This window comes from Anser brachyrhynchus, assembly GCF_964034855.1.
Source record: "Anser brachyrhynchus genome assembly, chromosome: Z".
Taxonomy (NCBI): domain Eukaryota; kingdom Metazoa; phylum Chordata; class Aves; order Anseriformes; family Anatidae; genus Anser; species Anser brachyrhynchus.
The window spans coordinates 31,749,146-31,761,488 of record NC_137697.1 but is presented as its reverse complement, the minus strand read 5'-3'; the positions used below and the strand labels follow the sequence as shown (position 1 = coordinate 31,761,488).

General features: G+C 41.8%; 1 protein-coding gene across 1 annotated transcript in view; it reads right to left on the bottom strand.

Moving 5' to 3' along the window:
* LOC308185858 (ADAMTS-like protein 1) overlaps positions 1–12,343 on the bottom strand; it is a 203,742-nt gene that overhangs the window by 41,825 nt on the left and 149,574 nt on the right. Inside the window, exons 19-20 of the mRNA XM_080574482.1 lie at positions 10,214–11,354; positions 3,411–3,538 (exon numbers count right to left, since the gene is read on the bottom strand). Coding sequence (XP_080430608.1) covers positions 3,411–3,538; positions 10,214–11,354 — 1,269 coding nt within the window. The remainder of the gene's footprint in view (positions 1–3,410; positions 3,539–10,213; positions 11,355–12,343) is intronic.

The window sequence follows — 12,343 nt, the reverse complement described above, 5'->3', positions numbered from 1 at the left end:
CCCCATCCCTGGAATTCACACAGAATCACAGAATCACAGAATTGTCTAGGTTGGAAGAGACCTCCAAGATCATCTAGTCCAATCTCAGCCCTAACACTAACAAGTCCTACACTAAACCATATCACTAAGGGCTACATCTAAACGTCTTTTAAAGACCTCCAGGGATGGCGACTCAGCCACCTCCCTGGGCAGTCCATTCCAATGCCTAACAACCCTTTCAGTAAAGAAGTTCTTCCTAACATCCAACCTAAACCTCCCCTGGCGCAACTTTAGCCCATTCCCCCTCGTCCTGTCACCAGGCACGTGGGAGAATAGACCAACCCCCACCTCGCTACAGCCTCCTTTAAGGTACCTGTAGAGAGCGATGAGGTCTCCCCTGAGCCTCCTCTTCTCCAGGCTAAACAACCCCAGCTCCCTCAGCCGCTCCTTATAAGACTTGTTCTCCAGACCCCTCACCAGCTTCATTGCCCTTCTCAGGACTCTCTCGAGCACCTCAATGTCCTTCTTGTAGCGAGGGGCCCAAAACTAAACACAGTACTCGAGGTGCGGCCTCACCAGAGCCGAGTAAAGGGGGACAATCACCTCCCTAGCCCTGCTGGCCACACTGTTTCTTATGGAAGCCAGGATGCTGTTGGCCTTCTTGGCCACCTGAGCACACTGCTGGCTCATATTCAGCTGCCTATCAACCAGTACTCCCAGGTCCTTCTCTGCCAGGCAGCTTTCCAACCACTCTTCTCCCAGCCTGTAGCTCTGCTTGGGGTTGTGCCCCAGATGCAGGACCCGGCACTTGGCCTTGTTGAACTTCATGCAGTTGACCTCAGCCCATCGGTCCAGCCTATCCAGATCCTCCTGCAGAGCCTTCCTTCCCTCGAGCAGATCAACACACGCACCTAACTTGGTGTCATCTGCAAACTTACTGAGGGTGCACTCGATCCCCTCATCCAGGTCATCGATAAAGATATTAAAGAGGATCGGCCCCAGCACCGAGCCCTGGGGGACTCCACTAGTAACCGGCCTCCAACTGGATTTGGCTCCATTCACCACAACTCTTTGGGCCCGGCCATCCAGCCAGTTTTTAACCCAACAAAGCGTACGCCAGTCCAAGCCACGAGCAGCCAGTTTCTTGAGGAGAATGTTGTGGGAAACGGTGTCAAAAGCCTTACTGAAGTCAAGGTAGATCACATCCACAGCCTTCCCCTCATCCACCAAGTGCGTCACTTGGTCATAGAAGGAGATCAGGTTCGTCAAGCAGGACCTACCTTTCATAAACCCATGCTGACTGGGCCTGATCGCCTGGTTGCCCTGCAAGTGCCGCGTGATGACATTCAAGATAATCTGCTCCATGAGCTTCCCTGGCACTGAGGTCAAACTAACAGGCCTATAGTTCCCTGGGTCTACCCTCCGGCCCTTCTTGTAGATGGGCGTCACGTTTGCTAGCTGCCGGTCGACTGGGACCTCCCCTGATAGCCAGGACTGCCGATAAATAATGGAAAGCGGCTTGGCCAGCATCTCTGCCAGTTCGCTCAGTACCCTCGGGTGGATCCCATCCGGCCCCATCGACTCGCGTACATCCAAGTGTCGTAGCAGGTCGCCAACCATTTCCTCATGGATAGCGAGGGCCACAAATTGTTCAAGGCCAAGCTGGATGGGGCTTTGGGCAACCTGATCTAGTGGGAGGTGTCCCTGACCATGGCAGGGGGGTTGGAATTAGATGATCTTTAAGGTCTCTTCCAACCCAAACCATTCTATGATTCTGTGATTCTATGATTCTATGTATACATAATGCCCAGTTTATTTTTCTATAGCTTCACATGAACTTGTCTCTGCAAATTACCTTGTGCAAAGACTACATTTTTTAAAATGACTGGAGCAACATGGACAGGATAGCAGTTTTGACTGACCATTTTTTAACTTCATGTTCAGTTTCTTGCTGGTGCAACACAAGAAGTTTACTGTGGAGCTGCTCCTTGTAAAACAGTACAGTGCTTTAGCAGCAGCACCATTGCCCTGCTGCTCTGGCTTCAGCAAGATATCCTGACCTACAGTAGTGCAAAAAGTAGTGCATTTTCTTGGTTGTCTATGTGTAGTAAGTAGCTCTTCCTTTTCTATCCTGCAAGATTCAGATGTTCTCTTTCTGTGGGACAGACAAGGCCTCCTTCTTGTTGGCATATTTATCATGAGAGCTTTGCTTCTGGCCATTGATGCATACTTATATTTCCTTTATGCTCATCCAGCCCCAGATTATTTGCTAACAACAACAACAAAAATCAAGTTCATCAACAGCTACTCCTCCCTCTAAACACACATGGATACACTGATAGGTGATGGTCATGGCCTGCACATCGGAGGCGTTCAAATGCTTTCACATTCTTCAGCTGGAACAGTGAAATGGAGAGATCTGAACAGTCAATAAGCTTTCTAGCATTCCTGATCACAGAATCATAAAGGTTGGAAGGGACCTTCAAGATCATCTGGTCCAACCATCACCCTACTACCAACGTCACCCACTAAACCGTGTCCCTAAGTGCCAGGTGTGTCTCCTTTTAGCTTTGTGATAAATAGGATCCTGCTTTCTCCAAAATCTCTCTGTCTTGTCACAGTCCTTAACTGTAACTCTTTTATCTTCGTCTTTACCCAATTGCCTCTCATTCATGTTTGCTGTTGTGTGCCTGTCCTACCAATCCAGATGTGTTTGAGAGCCTGCTGACACTGTCTACCAATCTACTTTGAAGAAGCTGGATTCATGCATCACTTCTGGATTTCCCTTGAGTTGCATTTGGGTGGGATTTCTTTGTAACTGAATTCTAAACTAACAAAGGATATTTAGTCTGCTGTAGAACTGAACCGTTACTAGAGAAATATAAGTATAGAAGTTAATGTATTCTGAACCTCTGTTTGACAGTGATTGAGAGTGCCAGCTATACACATGCCACAGTGGATCAAACACAATACACAGCCTGGTCCTACATGGGACTAGTTCTTCATCTCTGGTATTTTGTAGGCTTCTTTAACTTTCAGTTGAGTAAGTTCTTGGACCGGTCTGTCAGACTTGAAAAGACCAGCAATAGGTTTAAAACAAGGCATACAAACTGGGGAGCTTTAACTGCACTGCCCATAAGTGAGAATAATGAGAATATGCAGTTTCTTGAGAGTACATTTCAGTTTTAGCAAGTGAGAAAAAGTATTGATCATTTGCATAAAGACACAAATGTCATGAACTGTCTGTGAAAACTGGACTATGCCTCAGGGCTTTCCAAAACACATTCCCTGAATTTTCACTGACTTGTGCCTCTGTTGAGCCACCTTCCCCAACCACCTTCCAGATCCAGCTGTTATCCCACAGACTATTTCTCTCCAGAATCACACAAGTGGCAGGGACCATTGTGCGATCACAGACAGTGAACCATTACCTGCTAGAGTGACAGCAATGGACACAGAGTCGGATCCCAGAGCATTAGATGCATTGCAAGCATAGAAACCCACATCAGCCTCCACAGGCGCTAGAATCTGCAAGGAGTCGTCAGGCTGAAGAAGCATCCTGGAGTAAAGCAGAAAGAAGGAGACAGAGGTCTCTTAGTTGGTGTGAGCATGAATATATTTACTAGGATTTTTACAGATTTAGATGACCTTTAATTTATTATTTTTACAGTTTATGCCCTAAAGTTATATTTAAAAGTCTATTAAGAAGTTCAAAGTCTCACATTGTGACTGTAAGCTGTGATTATTTAAACTATATTTTAATCTAATTCCCACTTCTGCTGATGTTGCTATGTGTATTAGAGAATGATTGCCCTGCATCTAGGACATCTGTCTGTGGCAAGACCTTTGCTTTGTCAGTTCCTGTGTGATGTTGTCAAATGACTTGCCTAGCTCCTGCCTCCCAGTTCTGCAAAGCAGGAGCAGCAACAGCAAAGAAAAAGACATATTGCATGTAAGAGTCATAAAACCTGCTGAAGCTGGGCAGAAAGAAGTGAAGTGTCTCATGGGCTGAGTATCAGAGCCTGAAATAGACTCCAGATTCTTAGATTACTAGGCAGTTTGTGCAAACTTAGTAGTTTTGTTGCTCCCCGAGTAGTCAGTGAAGATAGAAAGGAATACTCAGCTCCTCCTTGGGCTGAGTCAACCGTCTCTGCCAATAGGAAGAGCTGACTGTGATCTCAGTGCACTGCCCACAGTTAGATGGGACGAATACAGCCTTAACACTGTTATGAATTGTTTCTGTTCACAAATAATCCATTTTTATGGTGGCATAACTCCATCAGTTTGCGTTCATGTACCCTCATTTTCTGCACAGTGTATTTCATCATTACTGTTCCTTTCTTTTAAATTTTTAGCTGAAACTGTTGATAAAGCCTAAAGATAAATTACTTTTCTCATCAGAAACTTTCAGCAGCTGTTCTAAGTAAAACTCTTAGCTGGGGCTGTGATTGGCCTCAAGGGTGAAAGTAAGGGAGGGATATGGCTGTCAAACACATGCTAAAAAAGCCCGCTTTCAGATACTGGAACTGATGAGTTCCTTTCCCTCATCCCCTTGACTGAAAACTGTTGTCTCATGGGCTAAAAAGCAGTAGAAGAGTGTTTTCAAAACACTGTGGGTGGTAGCTGTCTAAAACAAACCACATTAGGGCCACGCGTCAAAATATATTATAGAAAAAGATTGAGTTGAAATTCTTTTTTGACCCTTTTAAAGTAATAATAATAATAATAATTAATAATAAAAGGAGAGAGCTGTCTTATGTCAATGGAATTTTGCAAGTGCCTAGTAAAATGCATATTTACAAAACAAACATTAATCATCTTTAAATTGCATCTTTGCTTGCACAGCAAAAAAGAAAACAAAAAAACCCACCAAACCAAAGCAAACAAACAAAAAACACCAAAAACCAAAACCCACAGACAAAAAACAAAAGAAAACCAAAAAACCTCCACCCACCACCCACAAAAACAGTGGTTAGAAGAATCTCTTCTGCACTTCTGATTTCAAGGTTCTTTTAATTTTTACCGCTTAGTAGGGCAGATTTCTAGTTAGCTACTGCTAACAATGCTAGTGTCCAGCAAATTTATTTACTTACAAAACTTCTTTTAGCATGCATCAATATCATATATAAATTTGTTTTAGCACTGACTTACTCAGTCTCTACGTGGAATTCATTAGAGCTTCAGAATTTGTCGCAGTTATACCAGCACATAATAGTTAAAACTATGTGTGTACTGCTTGCATGTGTGCTAATACAGTATATGGGCTGATCAGTCAGTCCTACATAGAATATGCACAAACATTAAAAAAAATGCTTTTAGAAATGTTTCTGTCACCTTCAGGTTGAGAAAAAAGCTTTCTTAATATTATAACATGTAAACCGCAAAAAAATCGTAATTTGTTAGCTGTTAATCAACTCTGGTGATGCAAATCTCTCTCTGCTAGTCTAAGGCACCACAGAATCTAGCACCTTTTTTTTTTTTTTTAGGAATAGAAATAGGCCAGATAGGTAACTAATTTTAAAAATAAAAATTCCAACCTAGATCCATCATCTCACCTTTTCATTTCACCTTTTAATGTCCTTCTCTAGAAAGCAAAAATCTTCTCAATAATTCTACAATTTGTGTGTCACAATTTGGCATAGCTGCTTTTCTTCAAAGTAGATACTTTGTTACCCCCCTTTGTATAGAAAGATTTTGGCTGGATTCCCTATTTGCTCATAGATTGCTATTTTTGTTAGGTTTTGAGTTGCTTGTCAGCAGTGAAAAAATACCAGCTGTAGTAATTTTTTCTGTCACCAACATGTCTTCAGAATCTCATTTATGGACTTAAAATAATAAAGCTTAATGTTTAATCAGCCTCATCTCAGTTGCTTCATACTGCATTGTCTCCAAGACACAAATATATTTTACATGACCTAGATCGGTGACTAATTCAGATGGCATGTAGTAAAAACCTACCACAGACTCTGTACCATCTACTGTTTAGATTCTGCTTCATGTCTGCTTAGAAAATACATTGGAGTTATCTAGTACTGAAGGGTTTCCACTGACGAAAGTCACAGCATACTTGGAAAAAAAGATATTTCTTGTCAGTCTTACTGAGTAAAGCATAAAACCCTCAAAAATTTTCATGTTTAAAATTTCTTCCTAAAGAAGGTTTTGTTTTATTTATTTTATTTTATTTTATTTTATTTTATTTTATTTTATTTTATTTTATTTTATTTTATTTTATTTTATTTTATTTTATTTTATTTTATTTTATTTTATTTAAATGAAGTGTTTTCCAGCATTTATAGAATTCTCCAGACTTTGGGATGGATACTGGCAGGCTCTGAAACTGCACTCAGAATCCATGCTGGTATCAACCCAACATTTTAACTTTAGAAGAGAATAGGAAAATCCATGTTAAATATGCATTAAGGTTGAAAATGCAGACTCAAGTCAAGGATCTTTTACTGGAACCGCACAGATATTTTCAAATTCTGCAGCTTTTTGTATCATTTGATTTCATTCTACTGATAACTAAAAGCAAACATTTTTGTTAGGCCTGTGTTACATTTTGTTGTAACAGTACACAGACTGGGGCTAAACAAATTCATTTTTTGCAAGTAGATCTACATAGCAGTAGACATAAATGCTTTTCGGTGGATAGCACTGCTCATGGAAATAGTTGATAGAAATCCATTCATTTCTATGACACCTTTCTATGACATCCATGGCACGATGACAACATCCAGACAACACTCACAGCAAAGATATGTGAAAGTGCCTTTATACCAATATTTGGTAACAGACAATTCAGATAGCCATCATCCAACCTAAAACCAATAGTTTACACTCTAAAAATCACAATACAAAACAACTACAACCAGTTTTGATATACTCAGTAGGGCATGAGTTGGTCTGCAGCATGACTCTTTGACTCCTCTCATTGAAAGCACTGCTCTACCATACTGGTAGAGACGAAGGCACATGGAAAACTGGTTCTTTTTTTAAAAAAATTTAATTTATTTTTTCTTCATTCAAAGGATGGTAAAGTAAAAAAATAGACAAACTACAGAGCTGAAAGACAGCGCAAATGTACCACACACAGATGACCTTGCAGTTTACAGCAATACACTGGGAGACTGCTTAAACTGTGGCTTTCATTTACACAGCTGATTGGCAACCAGCAAAAGCATTTTGAGCCAAAGCCAGAACATGGCTGTCAAGAACCCAGCAAAACATCCACAAACCAATTTTTATATGCACCATAATTTCTTAACTTCCATTAACTCCAAAGTTACAGATTCTGAGCATCTCTGAAGCTCAGAGCACTGCTCGTTTCCTTCCCTACCCACCAACCTGGAGGAAGCACAAATGATGAATACAGAAAGAATTTGATATAGTGAAAATTGCTTCAGCCATTAAGGAAGAGGTGTCAATGACTAATTCTACTAATCAACAAATAAAATGTACTTTCCTGGGTTTTTCTGACAGAAAATTTAAGCTAATACGGTTGCCTGATAATTCAGAAATACAGCATATCATTTAAGGCTGAAGTAAGGCCAAACTGAATGGAAAAGAAAAGTTGAAAGCCATTGTAAAGTAAAAGGTGTATGTATATAATATAAACTAAAATTTCAGAAATCATAAGACTGTTTTATTCTCAACTAAATGTATCTGTCTGCTGCTACACCATGGCTGCTTGTGTGAGTTAAACTTGTAATTTTCTCATGAGCACAGTGGCCAGCATTAGCCATACATGGACTTCATGTAACCTCACTTCCCTTTCAAGGATGCTACAGAAATCATAGTCATTTTAAATAGAGAAAAAAATTAATCACTTAATGGCATAATTCCAACAGGATATAACCACTGGCAATGAAAATCTACATATGCAACTTCTGGGGGGCCAAGAAGATATTTTCACAGGCGTATGGCCAAATAATGATATGATAGGCTCTAGTCTTGATTAAGACTGCATGAGATCTCCACAAGAGATACATTCGTGCTCTTAGTCTCCCCTCCCCCTGCAAAAGTCTCCACTTTTTATGTGAATGCCATGATACTTAATAGCCACCACACACAGAAAGAGAAAAGAACCAAAAAACTTGGTACATTAGAGAAAGCAACGATTACAGAATGGTTCAGTTGCCAAAGTGAAAAAGGAGTTCAGCTGATTGTGTAACTGCGCAGAAAGAGTAATGTGTCTTCACCAAATCAAGACTTCACTGACAGTCCACAGGCACCACACTGGAAATTAATTTTTACCTTGACTCTGTGTCTTCTCATTTCCAAAGCTGACCTGCTAACTACAGTCAGATGTCTTAACTGAGGTCACTGTCTTGTGCAGAAAGAGCTGCTAGCAGATCCTTGGACTGCTTTGTTGTACCACGTCAGTTAACATGACTGCTTCATCCACAACCTATTCTTATATACCACTTCCTCACAGAACAGGACCAAAGCATAAAATCTGAAGTACACACATGAGAAAAAATGTATGTTATCAACACAGTAAAGTATATGACTGGCATTGAAATAATCTTTTTGTGTACTCTTGCACACATATAAATGGAGTGATCTGTACGTAAAGGCTACCCACAGGAAAAAGGTCATTATTTTTGTGGTACATTGATAGAAGTATTTTGTTACTCAAGTTCTCAGGCTACATTTAGGGGCAGACAGCTCCACGCAGAGAGTTTGTAAAAGTGAGGATGTACCAACTCATGTTAGATGACTAATGCTTAGACATCAGTGTGTTGAGATGACTGTGATAGCTCCAATTAGCCATTGAGTATGTTTCCACAATAATAACCATTAAAATGACCAGCATTCATTTTCAAATGAAAGTAGCCAGTTCATGCTATGTCCTTTAGTACAGATACAACTTTGTTAAAATACTGGCTTATCTGTAACCATCCTCAAATTCAAATGATGTTTCCCTATTGTAGCTTTACGATAGGATATCCTGAATTGGAAGGATCAAGGATCATCAAGTTCAACTCATGGCTCCACATAGGACTACCTAAAAATTAAACCATGTGTCTGAAAGTGTTGTTCAAATGCTTCTTGAACTCTGGCAGGCTCAGTGCTCTGACCACTGCCCAGGGGAGCCTGTCCCAGTGCCCGACCACCCTCTGGGTGCAGAACCTTTCCCTAACGCCCAGCCTGACCCTCCCCTGTCCCAGCCCCATGCCGTTCCCTCGGGTCCTGTCGCTGTCCCCAGAGAGCAGAGCTCAGCGCCTGCCCCTCCGCTCCCCTCGTGAGGGAGCTGCAGGCCGCCATGAGGCCTCCCCTCAGCCTGCTCTGCTGTGGGCTGAGCAAACCAAGGGACCTCAGCAGCTCCTCATATGTCTTGCCCTCTAGACCCTTCATCATCTTCACTACCTTCTTTTGGACACTCTCTAATAGTTCTATGTCCTTTTTATGTTCTTAACATGGTTTCCAGCCTCTATCAGAACATACACAGGGAACGGTGTTTATAATGCCCACTGAGTTTTACCCAGGGGCAGTTTTACACAGGGATACGCGCATGGAAGACAGAAGCCTCACTACCTCCACATTCTGATACAACAACCATGTTGGAGAGACTCTGGTGGAGCACTGTGAGAAATGCAGTTCATTTCTCATGCAGAAGGACGAACTCTTCCCCAGGGAACTATACTGCACACTGCTTGACAGCAAGCCAAATTTCAGGTTTGTTCTCTGGTATCTCTGTGGTCAAACACAAAAGTGTGTATTGACATAATTCCTTTCATGAACATCCCTCTAAATTTGGAACCAGTCTAAAACAATAAAAGAGAGAGTCACAGACTAGTCCTACCCATTGAATGGATTAACTTTGAAATCCGAAGATATACTCAATCTTTGTATATCAAAACCAGTCTTCACAGCAGGAACCTCCACCTTCAAATAGGGAAATACGCTGAAGCTCCCAGCACTCCAGACATGGAGTGGTCTGTTGACTACCTTACGTACTTATCTATTTCAGTACTTTACAACCTCTTCTTTTCATTTACTGAAACAAAAGTAAAGCTTCTGTTTGCCACACCAGACTGATTCGGCATCCAGACCTTTCTGAAGAGTTATAGTGCCTTGTTTGCCAATTCACATGTGACAGCCCTACTTTCTGCTATGAAACCAGACTACAGCAAAATGTGGTTTGGTACATACGACTGACTGGCCTTAAAGCATGGAAACTGAAGAGTCAAAATGTTAACTATTTTCTTAAAAGTTAAGTAATTTATTTTACCTATCACTGTATTTCACCTCCTCTCCATTCTTAGCCCAGCTGATGGTGGGCTTTGGGTTTCCCACTGCTTCGCAGTGAAGCAGCACACTCAGTGTGCCACTGGCTAGGACCACTGTCTGTCCCAGGTGGGTGACAACCTCTGAAGCAGAAAGCTGTTGTGCTGCTGAAATCTTTCGGAGGATGGCAGGCTTTTGATGAGGTCTGCGCAAGCTGTTTGTCATGTCCATGGAGGTGGGAAGAAGTGCTTCAGCAGATGATGTCCTCAGGGAGCTAGTAAATCCAGAAACACGTCTGTGGAAAGGGTATTCCACAGAAGCTGAGTCAACTCTTCGCCTTGATGCTTTGAGGACAGATTCCTGATGCTCCAAGTGACTCCTAAAAATGTCATGAGCCAGCTGTACAACAAGCTGCTCAGTGTAGATATCTTTAAGCTCCTCAGGTTGCTGAGACAAATTCCTTATGATATCATCTAAGCGTTTCTGCTCTGTGACCATAGTAAACGGCAGGTTATATTCCCGGCTCTGGTCTTCCTCTGAGGATACGTTTCTCTCCATGGGCTCCTGGGCTTCCCAGGACTCCAGATTTTCCCCTGGCCAACCCCCGTGCTGTAGCAGCCTTGAGACAATATCATCATACCAGCTGCTAGGCTCAGCAATGTGCCCTCGCTTTTCAGCCTTGCTTCCATTGAAGAGAATCCCATTGATATGTTTCTCCTGTGTTCGCAAGGCTTCATTTAGGCTGGCCTTTCTCATGGACTCTTCCTCCCTAATGACAGCTGGCTGCCCAGGAATGAGCTTCTTGTTGCTTCCTATTAGTTTAATTACAAAATGTTCACGGGCTGGCCCTGCTATGCAGGTGTATGTCCCAGTGTCCGAAGGCTTCAAACGATGGATTTTCATGTAACCGTAGGGTGCAATAGTGATGTGAGCTGAGCTGATGAGCCTCTTGTCATCCTTCTCCCAAGTGATCATTGACTTCCGGAACCTCCTCGTGGGGCATCGGAGAATAACGGAGGTTTTGGGTAGCAGGTAGGCATACCCACCCACAATAAAGTGTAGCTTCTTCTGCTTCCTTGTCTGGATGTAAACTTTCTTTACGGCCACAATATGGGGACTTTGCTTATGAGCTGGCCTGTTGTGCCCTGAAATATCATTAATACTATTAGTATGTGGTACCATTAAAAAAACAACAAGCAGTTTACTTTGGTGCTGGCAGCGTTTGACCCATTAGATGATAATGGGAGAAACTGGCCACCAGTTACTGAACATTAAGCTGGACCAATCACAGTAAAAGGAATAACAAGGCACACTTTAGGAATGCAAAAGTAGTCCTGTCCAGGGTACATGCAGGAACCTAAGTGCTAGGAAGATAAACTTTATGTGAGGGAGAAAAATCCAATGGAAAGGTAGTTCTTGTTGTTAAAGTATTTAAATGAAGACTATTACCTAATAAATACATAAGAAAGACAGGTGTTTACCATCCCAAACCTGAAATGCAATGTGATCTTGCAGATCACAGCAGTAAGGAGGAGTGAAAATGATGCCAACTCAAGGAATAACATTGAACAGAACAAAACTGTCTAGAATAGGCTTAAAAATACAGGGTATATACTATTAAAGTGGAAACTTCCAGTTTCCAGATCTCTATGACCGATATCTTTGTTACAAAACACTAAACAAAACAGCACAAGTGTACTATTACTGAATACCATGCCACATTTGGCCTTAGCTTTGGTTCTGAATGTCACATCTTATTTTCTCCCCGACATACCCAACATTTAACAGGTTTTAGAGTTCATAATCTACTCTAAGCTAAAGCTAGGCTGCCATTCAATCTTTCACATATCCAGCTGTCTTGCTGCAAGCCAAGTAGGGAGACTACTGCTTTTGAGAAGGGCAGCAGAAAATGCATGAAATACCACCATAAAATACATCCAACTTATGTTGCATGGTTCCTTACAAATTCCAAGTCACAGAGGGTTCCAAGTGACAAAATGAAAAAAAAAATACTTTTTAGTTGATCTTCCACAAAATTCCTTACCAACCATTTTCTTTGTAGCTATCTTAGCAGAGTGTTAGTAGCCCAGGCACTGTCCAGTATCTCTAAGTCTCTATGTTCCAGTTGTGAAAT